We start from the raw sequence: 20,991 nt of genomic DNA on the forward strand, positions 1-20,991 counted from the left end.
TCAGTCACCCTGTTTTAAATGTGGCAGCCTCTTCCATGTTTGCATTGTTTTTACATAGGAAAAGTCAACCAGCTGTTCTTTCCCTGTCTCAAGTTTGGGCTCATGTTGCATTACAAGACATGATTGCAGCATATTTTGTCACAAACACACTTTCGTCTACCTGTCTTGGTTAATCATAGCAGCAACACATGTGGGTTGGACATACCCCATGAGAAACCCTAAGTACATATAATAATTGCCAGACTCCTGTGACGTCCACATCACCAAATGTGTGCTGATTATAGTAATGCTCATGCTCACTATATTATATCAGCTCAAATCTGCCTTCCTCCTACTCAGTCTTTGGCTGCCTGACTGTGGACATAATAGTTTGCATATGTTGTCAAAAACGTATGGGTGGTTAGTGTGAATTATCCAGAATGCTTAAAAGCACTAGTGGAGACTGGGCTGCTTGTGTTTTCATTCTTTCTGAGCATCTCAAGCCTGTGAGTTGAACTCAAGCTCCTGCTCTGCCTTAAAAGCCTAGCTGTATACATCCTCCCTTTTAATCAACATGAGCTAACTTGGGGTTGTGTCACACAGTCACAAAAACATCAGCTTTGTCAGGTAAGCAGATAGCACTCTTATATGTGCCAACAGCAGGGAAACTGGAATGAGGTGTGAATGTATGCCGTAGCCACTGAAGTTTAAAAGCAAGTGTATTGTCATCGGCTAATAGTTTCATTTTCCACTAGCACACTGGGTGCAATTTAAGAGGTTAAGAAGTAGATACATGTCCCATTCTTGTATCCTTTCTATGGCACCTATCATTTGTGGTACCACAATTGGAAGCAGAGCAGGGGATGGTGGCTGTGCAACCATTCCAGTTAAATCTGCCTGTGATGGGTGTATTAAAGAACTCGGACTGGTCAACTCGAGTCAAGAATTCATCTACTTTTTAACTTTATTGTATTTTTTACTCTGTAGACATTCTCCTTGGCTTTAGACCTCCTTGCACATTTCATTGTTAGTCATACCTGATTGCAGGCAGAGAGTTAATCAGGAAGCAGAAGTATGGGGAAGCTCTTTCTCAGCCTTCCAGTGTTTTAGCGTTTGTGCACTTCAGGCCACATACTTGGAATTTTAGGTCTTTCTTAAAAAAGAGGAGTTTGTTTTATTTTTACTTTTCCATGATAAAAAAAGTCTACAAAGATATGAATGTCTTGGCAGCTTTGCCAAGCTTTGAACCTTATATTCCAAAGATGGATCCTTTCCTACCCCACATCTCCCTTGCTATACTCACCCAACACTCACTACACATCTCCTTTATTATACTCAGCCAACACTCAGTAACAATGGGCTTTCCTTTGCTTTGCTGCTGCTAATTGTTCCTGGCCTACTAGTGACAATAAAACTGTATCTCGTCATCTTTAGGTGATGGTGCTAATGATGTCAGCATGATCCAAGTGGCAGATGTTGGTGTGGGGATCTCTGGTCAAGAAGGCATGCAGGTAATGTTGCTTGTTCACTGAAAAGCACTCCCATGAAAAGGTGAAATAGGTATTTCCCATATGTCAGCTTGACCAAGCTGCCTTTGGATAGCCAACACAAATAAAGGAGAAGTGTCAAGTTGTGCTCAGGAGTGCCAGTTGTGTGTTGTAAGGATGCTTTCAACTTGAGTTTGAGCTTGTGTTTGTTCTCATATCTGTAGTGAGTTTAAACGCGCTACCTCCTCAGAAAATTCAAATTATCAGATCCCTCTAAGCAATATGTTTTAAGAAGTCATTTATTAAATACTGTTTTAAAGGATGAAAAAAGCTCAGCTATGCATTATTTAGGAAATAAAGGTTTGCCTTATTCTGGCTTTTATTCTCCTCTCTCCTGGATTGCTTGGGTATACTTCTCCTGTGGAGTAGCTGCACAAGCCCATCCAGCTGATGCAGCTTATTTGCGTGGTGTGGTGGTGACCCCTATCCCAGCCATACACACATCTCGCTCACTCAGCCTATTCAGATGGAAGAACAGTGAAGAAAGATAAAATTGCAGCCCTTTGCTCTCTACACACTCTTCCAAGTCTTGGTTTTCTCCCCATTTCCTGCCACAGGGAACAGCAAGATAAGGGGACTTGCCCTGTAGTCTTTTGGATGTGTTCAGCCTGTCATTACTGTATTTACAACTGTATAAGAGGAACTTCTCCCATCCCCTGAAGAGAGGATTTATATGTATAGGATGTATTACCTACTGTATTACCTATTACTCTACTGCTAGTGCAGTTCAGTTGCATTGTTAGCATCAGACATAGCAGTAAGACACAGAGAATGAGGAAGATACCTCGTTTTCATAACCTACCTTGTATTTGGGGTAGGTGCAGACTGATGGTGTGAGATAATAGAGTAGCTGAGTATATGTCAAAGAGCTTTTCAGAGAAGATGGGAAGTGTTTCCATCCTGACGACCTGAACAGATGAGCATGCTCCTTAACTTACTTACTGGTGTGTGATTCTCTGACCCACTTGCATTTTTTGCAACACTGGCTGGATGTTTTGCTTGAAAGGGAAGAAGGGCCTCCTTCACACAGTGTGCAAGTTGATTATAGAGTTATTCCATAGGATTTCATGAATGCTGTAATTTATTTGGGTCAACACACAAATTTATGAAATAAAAATTTAACTGAGCTATGAAATCAGATGTCAACTTTGTGCATGTTCTGACATGCAGATCACCAGAAGCTAGGACAGTACTCTGGAGAAAAGTCAGTAGATGTTTTTCTTATTTATTCATATACTCTTCTGAAGGCATGCTCTCTTGGCCATTGTTGGAGGCAGGATACTAGGGAAGATGGGCTTCAGCCTGACCCAGCAGAACTATTACACTTGTTCTCCTTCTTGTAATCATCCAGTGGGTTCAGTCAAAGTAATCTCCAGGGCAAATGGATGTCCATCAGTGCTCTTCAAACAGACAGATTGCAGGCCCGCAATGTGTTAAAAATGCTTCTCCAAACTGTTAGCAGCTGTAAATTAGACTGGAAAGAAGCTACCACAAAAATATTCAGATATTTATTGTGCATATGGCATCCCAGCCATAGACCCTATGAGTGTGACTTTGATGGCCAGCAGGGCAGGAGGAAAGGAAGTCTTGGATTAAGCTGATACCAAGTGTATTTGTTGTTCCACAGCCTTCACCAGGCTCCAAGAGCTTTGCATAACTTCTGCAGTATCACTCTGCAGGCAGTCCAGGCTCAAGCCCAGAGGAGACTGTTTTTGTGGGATCCCCTCCAAGCCTATCGGTTCAAAAAAGTCTGCCCCAAAGTCCTTAGGTCTTACCATCTCTTACGAACTTACCAGCTTCTATCATCTATGTATTAATTCAGATCACTCTTTTTCCTAATGCAGGCATATAGTGCTCATAGCACTATTTTTACTCTTCTCCCAATTATGCCACTTTCAGCTGAGCTCATACACTTCCAATAACCAGTCCTCAAATGCCCCTGGCTTTTGCAGGTGTATTCAAATCTGAAAGGTACTTGATCATTAACCCATTAAACTACCTGGTATTTTCTAAATAAAAGTTCAACAGAGTGGAAAATGTTTATAGATCCCTTCCTTTGCTGCAAGGTCCTAAGGAACCGTGCAGGTCTCTTTACTGTAAACAACTGTCAGAATCTTACACATGCAGGTACTCAAAAGGCGTTGAGCATTTAGATGTCTAAACCAGCAATACTTTCTGATTTATTTTCTTTCCACATTTTGTGGAAGCATGTGGAGCATGAATCACTTTTTCCTGTGAAAAAGCTGGAGGAAAAAAATAAAAATGTGAAAATCAAGGGGATATTTTGAGGTGAAATAAACATGCAAATGTAATTGGATAACACTATCTTCCTCGCTGTGTTCCTCACTGTAATCAAAATGGAAAAAAAAAAGAAAAAAACCCCTACACTTATCACAATGTGTTGTGAAGTACTATGTTAGAAGCACAAATGAAAAGAAGCTAACGGTTTTGTTTTAACTTTGGAAAAGTCTGAGATGGGGTGGAGGACAAGAAAGCAGACATAACACAGCCCTGTTCCCCTCAAACTGCAAGGTAGCTGTATGTCTGCAAGACAAGTCAGACTATCCAGTGCAGGGAGGTTATAACAAGTATATCTCAGTACCTGAGAAATCCCAGGATGTGTCAACATACTAAAAAATATCCCAGTGCTTATATACATCTACTGCTTAAATTATATTATTACACCTTCTCTTGCATACTGTTTTAGAGTTTATTTTAATAGCTTCTACAAGCACTCACTTGGGAAAATTGAGCCCTTTTGATGATTTACCAAGAAAGGGAATTACAAAAAATTAAAAGGAAAGTTGTCTCTCATTTTAAAACACAGCCAAAATACACCCTGCAGAGTGTAAGGAAGACAATGCTCCTTTGGAGGTTTTCACCTTTCCTCATGTTTTTGCTGAACTGTGAGAAGAAAGGTGATACCAAAATAGAAAAGGAAATGGAAAATAATATTAAATGAAATCTTAGTGTGATCCTAAGAATAAGGAAAACCATGAAACAACTGTGATAACACCATCATTTACAAGAAGGTCTCATCTAGATGTACAGTACCCTGAATTTTAGTCAGAAGTAGAGAGAAACTGGGTGATTTGTCAGTCTGCACAGTCCCAGAGGAGTCTCATCTAGTGTGATATTTTCATAGGCAGTTTTCGGAAACATGCATTTTTAAAAATCCCTCAAAATACTGATATCTCAGGCAGCTCAGTAAACTTTATAAGCCAGGATTGCAAATGTAATTAAAACTAATATTTTCATTGTTTTGTCTTTCAAAGTCCAGTAATTATGATGCAACCACTTAATTGTGCTTTTCTTATTTATTCTCTGGACATTCATTTTGCCCTGTAAGTACCCTGTAGTTTTTACAGAGAAAGATGTTACAGCCACCGAGATGTTCACACGCAGGCCCTGAGCCTTCATGCTCATGCAACTGCAATTGCCAGCCATTCTCCCACCTCTCACTTTTTGCTGCTGCTTGTCACCATCTGGAACGCAGACTGTAATCTCCTTTGGGTGAGGACCGGGTCACCTTGCATGTTCTGCCAAGCTGCTGGGTTTGCTCACGGGTATTCCAAATCAGTGCAGCAATAGTTGCATTTCAGATTCACTGTAATGGATTTCATTCTTCATCGGTACAATTTCCATTGACTGTATGAGTTGAGAAGATGACTAGATTCACTGCTGGTGTTGAAAGTGACACTTTATAATAATGATTCCAACTTTTCTTTCATTAAAGGCGGTGATGGCAAGTGACTTTGCAATCCCAAGGTTCCGGCATTTGGAGAAGCTCTTGCTTGTTCATGGCCACTGGTGTTATTCCCGACTCGCCAACATGGTGCTGTATTTCTTCTACAAAAATGCAGTAAGTGTTTGACTTGGCAGCTTTATGCCACCACATGTTTCCAAGGTTTATTTTGTGCTAAGTGAGCATTAGGTCAGCCTTCCAATGGTTTATAAATAAGCTGCAAAGAAATTTGCAGAGTTAAAAGGCAGCTGGCTGCCATTTGCAGAAATACAGGACCTGCTCCATAACAGCTACAGCATGATGCTGAATGTGCAAATTAGGTAACAGAAATAACAAGCACTGCTTAAGAAAAGTTTCTTTATAGAGCAGTTTTGCAGAATTCAGCTGGCTAGACACAGGAGTCTAATGCCAAAGCCATCCAGCATTGGCCCAAAGTAGCTGTTGAGCGTTGTTTTCTCTTCCTGACTCTATCTCATCATTATTTATGAATCACTGTACATATTCCCTAGTCACCTGAGATAATTTGAGTTCTCTCTGTGTCTCAGATGCAGAGAGTGGGAAGGTTTTTTCTTCATTCATCTTACTCCCAACTAACCAAAAGAGTTCATTAGGAAGGAAGCACACCATGGTAAAGAACAAACTATGGGTCTGCATTTCCTCCCTGGTGTATGAAATGGTACTTGGTCCAGTAGAGGGCAATGAGCCAGTAGCTGCTTGACTCCTTGGCCCTAACAAAGGCCCTTTGCATTGATCTCAGAGTGCAAAAATTATTGATTGCTGTGGGGGGTTGACCCTGGCTGAACGCCAGGTGCCCGCCAAAGCCATTCTATCACTCCCCTGCCTCAGCTGGACAGGGGAGAGAAAAATACAACAAAGGGCTCGTGGGTCCAAATAAGGACAAGAGAGATCACTCACCAATTACCATCACGGGCAAAAACAGAGTCAACTTGGGAAAATTAACTCAATTTATTGCCAATCAACCAGAGTAGGGTAATGAGAAATAACACCAAATCTCAAAACACCTTCCCTCCACCCCTCCCTTCTTCCCAGGCACAACTTCACTCCCGGATTCTCTACCTACCCCCCGACAGTAGCACAGGGGGACAGGGAATAGGGTTTACGGTCAGTTCATCACACATTGTCTCTGCCACTTCATCCTCCTCAGGGGCAAAACTCATCACACTCTTCCCCTGCTCCAGCGTGGGGTCCCTCCCACAGGAGGTAGTTCTCCACAGACTTCTCCAAGGTGTGAATCCTTCCCACAGGCTGTAGTTCTTCATGAACTGCTCCAGCGTGGGTCCCTCCCATGGGCTGCAGTCCTTCAGGCCCAGACTGCTCCAGCATGGGTGCCCCCTCAGGGTCACAAGTCCTGCGAGAAAACCTGCTCCAGCGTGAGCTCCTCTCTCTACAGGGCCACAGGTCCTGCCAGGAGCCTGCTCCAGCACAGGCTTCCCACGGGGTCACAGCCTCCTTCAGGCACCCACCTGCTCTGGTGTGGGCTCCTCCACGGGCTGCAGGTGGAGATCTGCTCCACTGTGGACCTCCCTGGGCTGCAGGGGGACAGCCTGCCTCACCAGGGTCTTCCCCACAGGCTCTAGGGGAATCTCTGCTCTGGCGCCTGGAGCACCTCCTCCCCCTCCTTCTGCACTGACCTGGGGGTCTGCAGGGTTGGTTCTCTTACATGTTCTCACTCCCCTCTCTGGCTGCTGTTTCCATGTCTCCTGCAACTTTTTTGCCATCTTAAATATGTTATCCCAGAGGCACTACCACTATCACTGATGGGCTCAGCCTTGGCCAGCAGTGGGTCCATCTTAGAGCCGGCTGGTATTGGCTCTGTTGGGCATAGGGGAAGCTTCCAGCAGCTTCTCCCTGAAGCCACCCCTGTAAACCCCCCCACTACCAAAACCTTGCCACACACACCCAATACAATCAAAAACTGCCTAACAAGACAACGAAGAATTCCATCAGCTGGGCGGGAGTCACCATCAGGCACAGAGATCTGCTCACTTGTGACACCTACAAATCACCTTGGGAGCAAGGGATATGAAGAAGCAGGAAAAAGGGGAGAGCCAGAGCTCTCAGACCTCTGTTTGCTCCAGAGGGCAATGTGTGAACTGTGAGCAGGGGACTGGATTTTATCCTCAATATCAGAAAAAAAATAGCTCTCAATTTTGTAAAAGTTGCTTTCCAGATTTAATCTAATCCTCAATGTTTTTAATCAGTGGCAACTTTTTAATGCAAATTCCTCTTGGCCTGACTAATCCCCATCTGATCTCAGTCTGAAAGTAGGTATTTTATCAGGAGAAGACCATCATTTGCTCAGGAATACCTAAGGAGCTAAAGAATTAATAAAGCATTTGTGTTAAGACAAGCATGTTAAAATACCTTCTGTGGTCTGATCAGAAGCTGCATGCAAGCACCCTTCCAGACACAAAAGAAAGAAGGAACTTGGACAGTCTGAACTGCTGCCTGAGCCTGAAATAGCAAGCAGATTTAAATAGTGCTGCACTGAGTGGATAACCACCTGTTGAAGCACAACAGTGAAACGTGCTGGTGTTTAAATGCCTGAGTTTGCAGGCTGGATCCTGATTGATGCTGAACATCTGTACTCCCACCCCCAGTGCTGTATGTTTCCAAGATATGCTTTGGCTTGACAGTATCGAATCTGAACTTCCGAGAAGTGTATGCAGACCCATCTTATATTAAAATAAATTAAAAAAAAGAAGTAATACACATAAGACATTCCAGCAATCAGCAGCCAGAGATGTTGTTTATACATCTACATTTTTGTTCAGCTCTTGTAAAATCTTCCATTTCCTTTGGTACAACTACCCTTGATTATGTGTATTATTTCTTATGCCATTTTTAGTAAGACATTTTCAGAAGCTGCTGCCTCAAGGCTAGAATATAACTGAAAAAATCTCTTTGTGTTGGCTCTGCTGTGGCAGCCCTGAGAGCTTTCTGAGCAATACTTTTTGCTACTGACTCTAAAACTGTAGTGGGGTATCCAGCATATAGACACGAATATGTCTGACACAGTGCCTGCCCTTAAGGAAAGAATATTCAAAAATGAAAGATGTGAGCACCTGATCCTTTTGCAAGGAGACTGTTCTAGATGATTCTCTGCAGAGAGTCAAGATAGCTACCCTGCAGATGTTCCGTAAGTTTTCTGTTTCCTCAAGTGTTTTCTTCCTCATTTGCTCATATTATGAAATTTTCCATTCTCCACTAGAACCTCTCTAACTCAAAGTCTAAACTCCACTTTGCTGCAGAAGCCATTTGTAAATTCAGATGACTTACCGAAGAAGATGTTTGGCTTGGTGAAGATAATAAGAATACAAGTAAAATATCAACTAAGACATAACATGAGTGGAAATATCAGAGCTTGATTAAAAGGGATTTCATGTAAACAAAATTCTACCTGCACAAGCATGCGCTGCTTCTTCCCCTTTATGCATTTTCTCTGCAAGACAGCACTGAACATTTTTTGACATATACTTCATTCACTGAGAAATTTTGTCTGGGGCCACATTCATAAAACAGTCTTGACTGGGGGAAAAAAAGGAAACCTTTTTTATTTAAAATCTAATTCAATTTTTATGTAAGTTTGGTTTTACTTTTTCAGGGGGGTAATTCACAGAAGCAAGAGGGGGCATTATATTTGAAATCTAACTAAACACTTGTTTAATCCAAATAAAATTTCAGGGGAAAAAAGTCTGATTTACGCTTGGTTACTGAAATGTCATTTATTTGTACAGCTTTCTTTGACAGCACTGCTGAGACCTATACTAGAGGTGGTAGGAAAATTTTCAGCTGACTGTATTTCCATCAAACTACTCATTTTTGTCAGAGCCAGACTGTTTTCCAAGACAGGTGAATTATAGCAAGGCTCTAGAGAGGAAAATTTCTTAGGTCCAGGATTAGCTGGATTTTGTTTATTTCAAATGAGTGAGAGAAAAGTATCTAAATTCACATACTGATTGCAATTCCATTTTGAGAAAACACTCAGGAAGCTTTGTTGGTTTTTTGGTGTGGAAAGGAAATAAATTTCAAAATCTCTTCAGTTTTGAAATGAAACTGCCATCTCCCAGCCAACTGTACTGAAGAGGGTAAGCTCTGGTAACTCAGTCTTGTTTTGGCCAGAGGAAGATATTTTTCCTGAAATGTATTTACAGATACATTTCTAGAGGTGATCCTTAAAAAAATACTGCCATTTAACTTTTAATAGGTTAGTTTATAGTATGGGCTCACAAACAGCAAGACGTATGTTGCTGATGATATACAAGCCACTTCAACATAGAATGCAAACATTGCCTGAACATATATGTACAATACATCTATATATACACACATATATGTATACAGTTATGTACAGCAGGACTGACCCCCTTATTCTGTGGCAATTCTCCTTCACGAGATAGGCTTACTCTTCTCATAGCAGTTTTCACTAAGCAGACCATAGCTTTTTTGTTCTCCTATGTTTAAATTTCAACCGCATTTTGGCATACAGATAGAACATCTGTATTTTCCTCTATATATCTAAAAATAATGAAGGGTTAACATAATTCAGCTGACTGAAAGCTTTTGAGAGCAGAATACAAAAAGAAGAGAAAGTGAAAGGAGAGGTCACATCATTTCCCTTCTTTGTGGTTAAAATGGGGAAAACACTAGAGGGACAGTTGCCAAGGCTTTTCTGGCTGCCTTCTGTTTAGTGTTAATCACTTTACAAAGAATAATATAAATTGCGATTTTAGGAGGACCAAGCCTGGGAATATATTTCCTTCCCTAGGAAGCTGCCCATCTTTTTCTAGGCCTCAAATCCCCCCTCACCAGGTGAGATCAGCACCTCTCCTGAGCCCTAAGAACCTCTGGATTCTCCATACTGCAGAGACTGTAGAAGAAACGAGTTGTGTGGTTTGTTCCTTTTTGGGTGATTCCAACCCAACTACATGAACAATCCCACTGCAGCTGTGTATGCAGCTGATTTCTTTATACAGCTGAAGTGTAAGGGAGACTAAGAAATCTTTAGAACACTGCAAATTTGCTGAATTTCAAAGCACAGAGATAGACTAGTTAAGACAACTTGGCTAGTCCTTACAGTTTCACTTCCCTTGCTGCTGCTAGTCTCATGCTGGTCTTGCAAAAAAGTTGTGCATTTACCTATTGTAGACCAGCAGACCCTCCCAAAACATCTCAAGCCAGCAGAGGATATTATTATGGAAATGCTTATTCTTATGATAGTAATGCAAGTACTCATATACCTAGAGGTCAATGATGGTTGGGAGAGCTTTTTACAGTTAGTTAAATTGCACCTCAGGGTTTCACTTGGACTGAGAGTAAATTTTGTGTGAAGTCATCCCTGACACCTGAGGTCTGAGGTTCCAGCAGCACAAAGACTTGCAGGTGTGCCAAATGTTTGCAGCTTAGCTAAGTGGTCCGGGCATCAGGAACAGCAAGTTAAAGACTAGGTATCCTTAGAAGGATTGCTCACATGTTTAGCATTCATAGAAAGTCCTTACAGAACTGTAAGCAGAATGGTTTCAGAACACAATGGGATGATGATCCTGCTTATCTTGTCATATTTACAGCATTGCTTGGTCTGTTTCAGATGTTTGTGGCCCTTCTCTTCTGGTACCAGTTTTACTGCGGGTTCTCTGGCTCATCGATGGTTGATCAGTGGTATCTCATCTTCTTTAATTTACTCTTCTCTTCTCTTCCACAACTGATTACTGGTGTGCTGGATAAGGACGTGCCAGCTGAAGTGCTAATTACTGTACCTCAGCTTTATAAAAGCGGACAGAATATGGAGGTAAAAACTTCTTGCTTTTTGTAATTTTTTTCCTACACATCTTTAGTTTCAGCTGAAAACCAACCCTGCTCTTGAAGGGTGGTTGACTGGTAAAAACAGTCTGAGAAGTCACTATTATTATTTCATGATATTTCTCATCTGAGTCAAAGTATTAAATGCCAAAAGTACATTTAAAACAAACAAACAAAAAAAACCCACCCAGCTGTATTTTGAACTATATAACAGGAGAGAAGCTGAATGCTTTAAGTCAGCCTAAGCAGAACTCCTCCCACATGGTCCAGGCTCACAAATAACCACAAAAGTAAAGCAGATTATACCTTGTCGACTAGTGCAGACTTTCACAGAATAACCTCATAGTATGTACTCAAAACTTCAGGTCCCAGCCCTTTACAAACAGGCAGAAGAGAAAGATGGCTTTAGGAGATAGTCACCAGCAGATGACACATTCAGCTGAAATGTCTATTGAAAACACCTTGTCCCCATCAGCTTGAATTGTACAATGAAAACAGAAGGAATTGCAGGAGGGATTTGAGCCAAACCATTTCTGGTAATTACACCTACAGTGTACTGTGGGAAAATCTTTCTGCTTGGCAAAACTATCCATATTGAGACATTGCTTCCAAGGCAAAGGCCTCTCTTAAAAGTACTTAACATTGTGCCCTCTGAGAGGAGACAGTGAGTGGGTTTTGCCTCAGTGACGTTGCTAGACACTGTCCTGGAAAGACGAAAGGAGAATTTTAGTGCAACTTATTTTTAGTGCTTTAGTCCAAATTCTCTCTTTTTCACCCAGCTGTTTTTTTCCATTTTGCTGTATTTCTTCTGTTCCACTTTAAAGATCTGTAACATTAATGCCTTCCTTTCTTGCACATTTTTAAGGTGGTAAAAACCTTGTAATGGCTTAAGCTTATTGGGAAACTGTGTCTGCCTGTCTTCAGCTAGCAAACTGAGGAGAGAAGTCTCCTGGGTTCACAGCTCAATTATTTCTCATAGGCAAGCCCAGGAACGATTCTAAGTTTGTTTGAAATCTAGTGAGCGTATTCTCTGAATAGTTACCTAAAAAGGCATTTTAAAAACTTGCCAAAAAATCCTGCTTCAGGTAGGATCTCTTTCAAAAAGGTATTACCAATTCAAAGCCTACAGAATTATAGAATAATTTAGATGGCTCTGGCGGCCATCTGATCCAGACGCCTGGTCAAAACAGCTTCAAAGCTAGATGAGGTTACTCAAGTCGTTATCTAGTCCAGTTTTGAATGTCTCCAGCAGTGGAGATTCCACAGTCCCTCTGAGCAACCTGTTCCAGTGCTTAACCACATGTTATTTCAGTAGGCCAAAGAACCCCATAATTCTTTCTAAGCAGCTTTCAATTCCCATTTTTAGGCTGCAGTGATATTCTCCATTGAGGGAAGGAGCCCTGATGAACCCAGTGGTTGGAGATGTAACCTCTATCCCAAAATTAAATAAATATTTTGCCATTTACAAACTCTTTTTCATTATATCTAGGTCTTTTATATGACCATCCATACCCCTGCAGTTGTATATTTCTTTAAAACAAAATGTTAGTTTAATATTGTTTCTTAGCAAGCAATTTTGTGCACACACACAGATATATGTGTGTGTATATATGTTTTATATACGTATTTATATCATAGCATACATTGCTGCATGAATTACTGCTAAATGTCATTGTCGTGGATCTCCTTTTCTAAGTATGTGTGCATTTTCTGTTTTCTCTCTTGTGAATAACTGCATTGTGCTTGTATGTACATGATGTAAAACCCATTTACTCATGTACTTACACCTCAGATTGCTCCTCCTGAAATCAGTGGTCTAACTGTAGTGCACAAAGTCAGGCACCTTCACAAATGTTTGCTGACCTGAGTGTCAGATTCAAATTACACCCTCTGCCAGGAAAAAAAAAAAGCAGCAGAAGTGTCCTCCCAGAACAGAGTGACTTGCAAGTGGACTCTTCATACTTCGTCCCCGAGGGTATCTAACTGATGGGCAAAGCTGTGAAGCTATTTGCAAAAGCCCTTAAAAGTGCCCATTGGAATATCCCCCTCAAAATACCTATCCCAGCAAATAGCATTTTCATTAGGCTCTGATTTTCTTGATTATTTTTTTTTATGCCACAGGAGTACCAACCACACATGTTTTGGATGAACATGATTGATGCTATGTATCAAAGCCTGGTTTGCTTCTTCATCCCCTATTTCGTAAGTGTTTAGTTTAAAGCCATTCTATTTCAAGCATTTTGAAGGGAACTGGCAGCACAGCTTCGGCTAAATTCGGTCTCCTTCTTTACAGACTTACTATGATTCGGATGTGGATATCTTCTCCTGGGGAACTCCTATCACCACAATAGCTCTTTTCACCATCATGCTACATTTGGCTATTGAAACCAAAACTTGGGTAAGGTACCCACAGCCTACATAGAAAATTGTTGGTATATGCATAATTCTGTTCTTAGTGCCATTCTTCAAAATCAGAAGATGGTTGTTTCATTTCCTCAGCACATTCTATATTTAGCAAGCATTTTAAGCAAACATGAAAAAGGTTTTAAACTGTGTTCTGCTAACAGCTTTGTAGTGTTGTATCTATAATAAGAATTTTTGAAAATACAAGGCTCCAAACTCTTTCCCGTGCATGGATTTGGCTCCAGAAATTAAGAAGTTTTAATTCAGAATCACAACAAATTTCTCAGAATATAAAGAATCATTATTCTTTTGTTGGTTTTCTGTTTTAGACTTTTCTCCACTGGTCATCTTGCATCTTCAGTATCCTTTTATTTTTCTTTGTGGCTCTGGTTTACAATGCTTCCTGCCCAGTATGCCATCCTCCATCCAATCCCTACTGGACTATGGAAAGGCTGATGGGAGACCCTATGTTCTATTTCACTTGTATTATATCACCAGTCGTTGCATTGCTGCCCAGGTATTCTATCTTCTCTCATGTCTTTTCTCATATATGAAAGCACTTTATGCCTATGGCTGGGAGGGCAAGAAGCATTTTTTTTTTTTCTACTCCCCCTTTTTCTTTTTGCCCTACCAGCCAAGTCAGTTTTTTTCAGCAGCTAATTATATGAAGTCAGGTTGCCTAACCTCTTCTGTGCTCCTGACCACAGGAACAGACCACAGGTCCTGGCCATAGACCACAGGAGAGGGATGGTTTTAGACTGTTGGTCAAACCTCATGGCCATGCAGATATTTGCTACCCTGTGAGAGTTCCGTGATGCTTCCAGATTCAACCCATCCTCCCATAGCATGCACAGTACAGAAATTCTGATAGTGTATTGTGGACTTACTTGCCTATTATGGATGTAAGAGGCCTGCTCTGCAGATTGATTCCCACTGCCTTTGATTTCTCATCAGGAAGAATGAAAGACCTTGTGTAATCACAAGGTGGATCACTGGCTAAAGCTGCAGATCTATTAAGCTGCTTGTTATTAATCAAAATATTAGCACAGCATTCAGAGCTTTTCCTCTGCAAGCTTTCTTGTGTCAAACATAAAGCAGGCACATAAACCTCTCTTATTTTTCTGTGTTGTACTTTTGTCTTGGATATTTTCTCTTTATAATGTCTTGGCTACTTCCTTCTTTCAGTTCTTTTCACGTGCACATTCTCCTCTTGCAGATTTCTGTACAGAACCCTTCAGGGAACACTATTCCCAACCCAGCTGCAGCTTGGACGCCAGTTGAGTAAACTATCCCCACAGAATCGCACCCAGCTTCTGACCAAGTTGAATGTAAAGGAAACAATACGTCAGACACAGTCCTTTGCAGACAGCTTCTCACCAAGCCTTGGCTCATATGCTAGTGATTGCTATAAGGCTTGTAACCAAAGCACACCTTTGCCAACATCTCCTCAGACAAGTGAGTCACTTTTCCAAAAGCACCCAAAGGCAGAACATAAAACAGATCAGACAGTGGCTGCCTCTCCTGAGGGTGCTGTGTTGTATGGGGAAAACAAACTCCCCTCATCAGCAAGTAGTCTGGAAAGGTCCACAGGATTTCATGAAGTTAGACATGGCACTTCAGAGATGGAGTCGTTGCCTGTGGGAGCAGCATTCCCATGGAGCTCAGCAGTCGACCAAGCAGACTTCAGTTTGTTGAAGTGGATCACATCAACTCCGCTGTTCAGTCGCATTGGGACTGTTTTACAGGTGTCATCCAGCAGTTTACAAAGTGAACCACAGGACAGTATGTGTGTGCTTGGCTCTTCTTTGCATGTGGACTTCAAAGGCTTAAAAGAACAGAGCTCAAATAACTTGCAGGACAAAATGAAAGGGACCCCAGCTGATTATTGTAAAAACGACAATTCTGAGACCACCTTTTTATGACATGGGCTTTAAATATATTTATATATTTTCTATTTGCACACATTTATAGTGAGATTACTCTATTTGTTTCCAAAGATGAAACAGAAAATCAAAGGTACAGAATGATTATTTAAGAATGTTTAAATACAGTATATTGAAATAAGAGCTTTAAATATAAAAAGAAACACTTGAAATTTCCATGTATATTGTTTTATTTTTTCATCTCGTTTTGTAAGGAAATGCTGTCTCTTTGTTCTTCAGATGCTTCTCTTTTATTCTGACACATACTGTAAAAGTAAAGGACCTATCTGCCATATTCAAAAGGATTAGATTCAGCAACAATTATTGATATCATTATAGGCCATTCAGTAATCAAGGAGGAAAACCCATGATAATAAATAGGCACTGTATTCCATCCATCATCTGCTTGCCAGGGTGTTTTGTCACTGGAGCAAACCATTAGGCAAGACTATCGAATTATTATACACCTCTCTGTAAATGTTAACGGTATCTTACCACCACATTAATAATACTGGTATTTTTTTATAAGTGACACCATATTTTGATGTTGCAGCCTTAGCATTTTATGTGTCATGATAAAACAATAAATAAATGACCATCCATATTGCAAAGTGACTTCCCAGTCTGGCATTAATAGTAAATCAGCCCTTCACTTGGAGCAGCTAGCATTTGGCTGTTCGTGGCCTTCTATCAGGCTGTTCAACTTCTGCTTGTTTGTGAGGAATGATTTGGTGGCAAAGAGCTGGTGCATGGTGTCTGCTATAGAGTTTGACCTAGGAGGGTCTGTAATCTTCCGTGCTGAAGCACTACTGCGCGTAGGCTGGTTTTGCCGAAGGAGGCAGTCCTGCTTGCTAGCAAGTCATGGAGGGCAGGCAGGGTGGAGTTTTGTTAGGCACCTTCACCATTGTTTCAGCCAGGTTAAATCAAGTCCGTGGGGCATGACCAGCTGCGAGGGTGCAATGCCATGCAGAGGTACTTGAGCCCGCTCTAAGGCAGGCTAGCTCCAGTCCGGAAAGTAGGGAGCTGCACTGCTTTCTGGGGTTATGCCTGAGCCGACCTTACATGGTTGCACACCACAAACTGCCTCGGGTACATGGACGTGTGGCTGCGCTGTGCCAGCCGCATGGATCCCGGGGGGTTTAGCCTTGGAACGCTGCTTGGATCCTAGTCACCATGACCATGTATGAAGTAGCTGCTGCACTTCTTCATTTCCTCATCACAGGTTTTCAGATGGCCTTTACCTTGCTTGCTATCACTTGTGTAAGGACAGAACTTGTTCATGCCACACTCTGTGCCAGGCGACCTGCCTCCCGCATCAATTGCCTCAGCCCGTTATGCCACAGTGCCCGCCATTGTGACACTTGCTAATCCACTCGGGATCTGTTTTTTTCAAGATTTATACACTGGCCTCTTTCCCAAAGACAGAATTGATAATATGAAACTGTAAAATGCCAATGAAAGGAAGAGAAGAAAGCAATCTAAATAAGAGCTGTCACCCTGTAAATATGTTACCCTCATGAAACATGACACATCTACATGTAACTAAACTGCATTTGGGGATTAGAATTGACTAGGGACAGGGCAAAGACGTGAAGGGACTCACTCTTTCAGTCTCCTGTGAACAGCTTTAAGCATGCGATTAAAAAGAAGTGTGCCTGAAGCACAATTTCTTTCTTTTAGCCTCCAGTTAAACAGGAACATGGGTTTATGCATGTAGATTTTAGGGGAAGAAAGCTCACCTATTGTTTCATTTGTTACTGGCTGAACACGTCTTGACGTTTCCCTGCTTTATATTAATTATGATAGAAAAGGGGCAGTAAGTGAGCACTCGGTTTCCACGAAGGTAGGAGGGTATGTCTCTGCGCTGTCAGTGCCAACGCAAGCCGGGAGCCACGGGAGGGGTGTCCTGACACACGCCTCTAAAGCAAGGCAGAGTCCCGCACCCTCAGAGCACTTGCTTTTTGCTCTCTGGAAAGGGAGCCTGCAGGACTCAGCTCAGGTGGAGAAACCTCCTTTGCAAGTTTTTCTAGTTGGGTGAGACAGCTCTGAGTTTAGACATTTCTACTTTCTCTACCAGGTTTCTCAGTCTCTGTTGGGATGACTTTGCAGGTAATTTTTTGCAAGGTTAGCTGGCTGTATTTAACACAAACTGTGCAGAGATTGCTGTTGTAAATAACTCACCTGTGTGGAGCTGCAGTGTCTTTTAATGCCAAAGGGGAAATCGGATGACACTTTGAAATGTGTAAATGTTGCCATTCGGTTAGAAATATTCCTCTGCTTGTAAAACAGGATCTCGCAGGACACAGTATCAGATACCAGGTAGGCAGAATTCATAGGTTTGCAAGACCTTAAATTCAGTCTTAGAGTGTTGTGGAGTCATAGCAGGAGCTTCCCATGGATGTCACGCATCTGTGCTTGCTCTCAGTTACTGCAGCAACCCCAGCAGGCAGGTGGGGATCGCTTGCATTCATTGACTCCTCTGCATCTTTCCACAATGTGTTTGGTGTCCTGCAGGCATTCATAAGATGTGTCCGGTGCTGACAGCAGAAAGGGCTGGAACATCACTGGGCTTCGTCTCAGAGCTGTATTTGGTGATGCGCTCATCAAAAAGAACCTAAATTCCTTACTAGCCATGCCTTTGTGATGCAAGATTTGGTTTAGTTGTTGTGCTTTCAGTGTTTCAAAGACTATTTTTCTAGGTAAGGGATAAAAGTGTTCCTTTGGGACTGAGAGATACACATGCGCTGCCAGATAGTTGTGTTAAGTTGCCACTGTGAGGGTGCGAGTAGGACATCTGTGTCATATATTTAGGGAAACTCACCATGACTGTAGTTCTAGATCCTCAGCTGCTACAACGATCATAGCTCCTTCAATTTCTTCAAGCTGACTTACCCCAGCTGGGAATCAGGCCTCAACAACTGCTGTATTTTGTCGCAAAAAAAAATCCTTACCAATACATTTTGAAATGCATAAAGTATAAATGCTCCCTTCATACTAAAGGATAACATACCTTATTATGGCAGCAATCCTGCAAACATGTATGAGTTTAATCTTAAATAAACCAAATAATCCCGCTGACCTTAATGGAGCAGTGACCTCAGCAGGATTGATTGCGTGGTCTCGGGTAGATAGGAAGATGTGCCACACTGAGGCCTCTGTATGCCAAAATGAGATACCCAGGGGCACAGAACCAGATCAGTAGGATGTCAGTAAGCAAGATGTCTCCGTTTCCTTCTGGGAGATAAATTGTAAAATAATATAATTAAAATGTAATTTAAACCACAATTCAGAGAAAAAAGCCTAAACAGATTTCACATTTGGAAATAAAATATTAAGCAAACTAATTCTTTTCATTTCAAAATAGAAGTTCTCTCTTCAGCTGCCAGAAGACAAACACATCAAAGCATGTTACTTGCTGGGCTTTAGGGCTTGTCAACACTTTGAAGCTGCTATTAATATTTGAAACATTTTAACTAAACAAATACTAATGGCTTTTTGAAGCTGTATACATTGATTTCAATAAAATAGAAATAAACTTCTAAAGTTAGTCTTGTCACTGCAGTTGAGCAGTTGTCATATCAAGGAAAACAAAGCTTTAAATTCATGAGGCCAACGCTCAAAAAGCATGCAACTGTTTATTAAAAGATTCCACAAGGTAATTAAAACAATGCCTGATTTCAGTCTATTACCAACAACAGCCCCCTGTACACTCTTTCAAATATTTGCACTGAACTCTGCAAGCACTTCTGCATCTGCTCAATGTTGCCGGCTGAAGCATTCCAGCTGAAATTACTGACTGAGAAGAGAGTTGTGAATTAAGCATCACAGCATTCCATATTTCTTACTCTTATATATGGGAACTGAATTCCCAGTGACTTATCTATTTTATAAATTTCTTTTGGATGTGTAAAGGTCTTTCAGAAACAGCCAGAACTCTTCTATCAGGTTAGCACTCTAATCTCAGAAATTGTATCTCCCACATATGCCAGCGCATTGGAACTGGGCATACAAATGTCGAAACAGGAACAAAACAACACTCCGGTATTTTCTCCAAGATTTTCTAGCTATACATCACTGTTCTGTGTGCTCAGACAGTCATGCACCTGTTTGCCAATCTCTTGCGCCAGCTGTGGAACCCCTGATGGCCATTAAATGATCTTTCATGCTTTTCATAAACTGGAAAGTTGATGACAGTGCTGACTTCTCACTGTGGCAAAATTCAGTGGCACCCTGTATTGATTTAAGTGCTTCCTTGATGGTGAGACCTCATCCTTTACCTAGTAAAATTTCCTCAGACTCTTTCAAATTATTCAACCAGAGACTGCTCTTGCTTCCATTATCCAGCTTTCTCAACTACCTTGCATTGAACCTTGACTTGTCATTTATTCACACCCAATCCTGCCTAGGGCCGCAGCCTGTGCTTGCTCCCAGTACATCTCCTGCAGACTCTGACCACTTAATCAACGAGTGCCACTACGTTTCATTTTGGGCCAGCTTTCTAATGTCATGCTCACATTTGGCTCTGCTCCAGGCTTATACATCCCAAACATTGTAGGCTGATCACCCGATCCGCGTACAGCAGATATGGAGGATTTGGGGAGGTTTAGCCATTAAAGGTGCTACATAGAAGGGTTTTGCACAAATACCAGTTGCAGTATGTGGAGTTGTTCATCTTAAAAAAATAAACTCCATCAGAACTGCATGTGGTTGAATCATCTGGGAGTGACAATTCCTGCCCTAATCATAAAATCTGCATCAAAACCTAAACTTAAAAAAAAAAAGAAAGCCTTGTGTTTATGCAGCAGCTAGTTCTTGATTCAGACTGATCAGTGCCTCGGGCATTTTTCAGTCCAGTATTACATTCAGCAGTGTGCTTTTGTAACAGAGTGCACGTGGCAGTTCAGAAAAAATGATGCTGATACAATAGGCCATGCACTGTGATGGAGTGGTAGCAGGTATGTGTCAAAGACACTGTGAAAGCCACTAGAGACAGGGTTATGCAGATGTAGCAAAGTGGGGAAGGAAAGGCACTGCTAGATGCCACTTGGAAGGTAGGTGGGGAGACGAGGGGACCTTCAGAGCTTTCCAACCACTTTGGTTTTGCAAAGTGGTTCTGCACATCTCCCTCTCTGCCTGGTGGCAGGCTTACTTGTACCAACCTTACACTTCACTAGAGCTACACAACGACTGAATTTGGCTTGTTGTCTGCAGCCAAGCACAGATAACAGGGACTGATGCCCAGCTGACGTCAAGCAATGCAGCTGTGCTGACTCACATGGAGGTAGGTTGGCGCTTGCTTTGCAAACACGAGTACGCTGGCTATGTGCCAGTCCCTAGCCAGTACCTGTGACCATGGCAGGTCCCAGTACTAGTCCCTGGGATCCTCCCTATGTCAAAAACCAGGGTAGGAGCCAGAACAGGGGAGAATCCCGTGTCCTTCCATGCACACGGGACTGCTCATTAGACTGAGACCGCACATTTGTTTGCAGTGTCCAGGACAACTTCGGGCTGTTAGTGACCTGGAAGACAAGCAACAGGTAACATGGCATGGAAACTCTTCCTGTTCGTCAAGAAT

At 41.8% G+C, this 20,991-nt stretch overlaps 2 protein-coding genes across 8 annotated transcripts in view; one reads left to right on the plus strand and one right to left on the minus strand.

Moving 5' to 3' along the window:
* Positions 1–15,984, plus strand: part of ATP10A (ATPase phospholipid transporting 10A (putative)) — a 104,846-nt gene extending 88,862 nt beyond the window's left edge. The window contains exons 15-21 of the mRNA XM_049834081.1: positions 1,414–1,490; positions 5,263–5,388; positions 10,880–11,080; positions 13,213–13,293; positions 13,385–13,489; positions 13,824–14,011; positions 14,711–15,984. Coding sequence (XP_049690038.1) covers positions 1,414–1,490; positions 5,263–5,388; positions 10,880–11,080; positions 13,213–13,293; positions 13,385–13,489; positions 13,824–14,011; positions 14,711–15,416 — 1,484 coding nt within the window. The 3' untranslated portion in view covers positions 15,417–15,984. The remainder of the gene's footprint in view (positions 1–1,413; positions 1,491–5,262; positions 5,389–10,879; positions 11,081–13,212; positions 13,294–13,384; positions 13,490–13,823; positions 14,012–14,710) is intronic.
* UBE3A (ubiquitin protein ligase E3A) overlaps positions 1–20,991 on the minus strand; it is a 551,561-nt gene that overhangs the window by 415,079 nt on the left and 115,491 nt on the right. The gene's annotated exons all lie outside the window — the stretch shown is intronic.

Source organism: Accipiter gentilis, chromosome 31 (genome assembly GCF_929443795.1).
Source record: "Accipiter gentilis chromosome 31, bAccGen1.1, whole genome shotgun sequence".
Lineage (NCBI taxonomy): Eukaryota > Metazoa > Chordata > Aves > Accipitriformes > Accipitridae > Astur > Astur gentilis.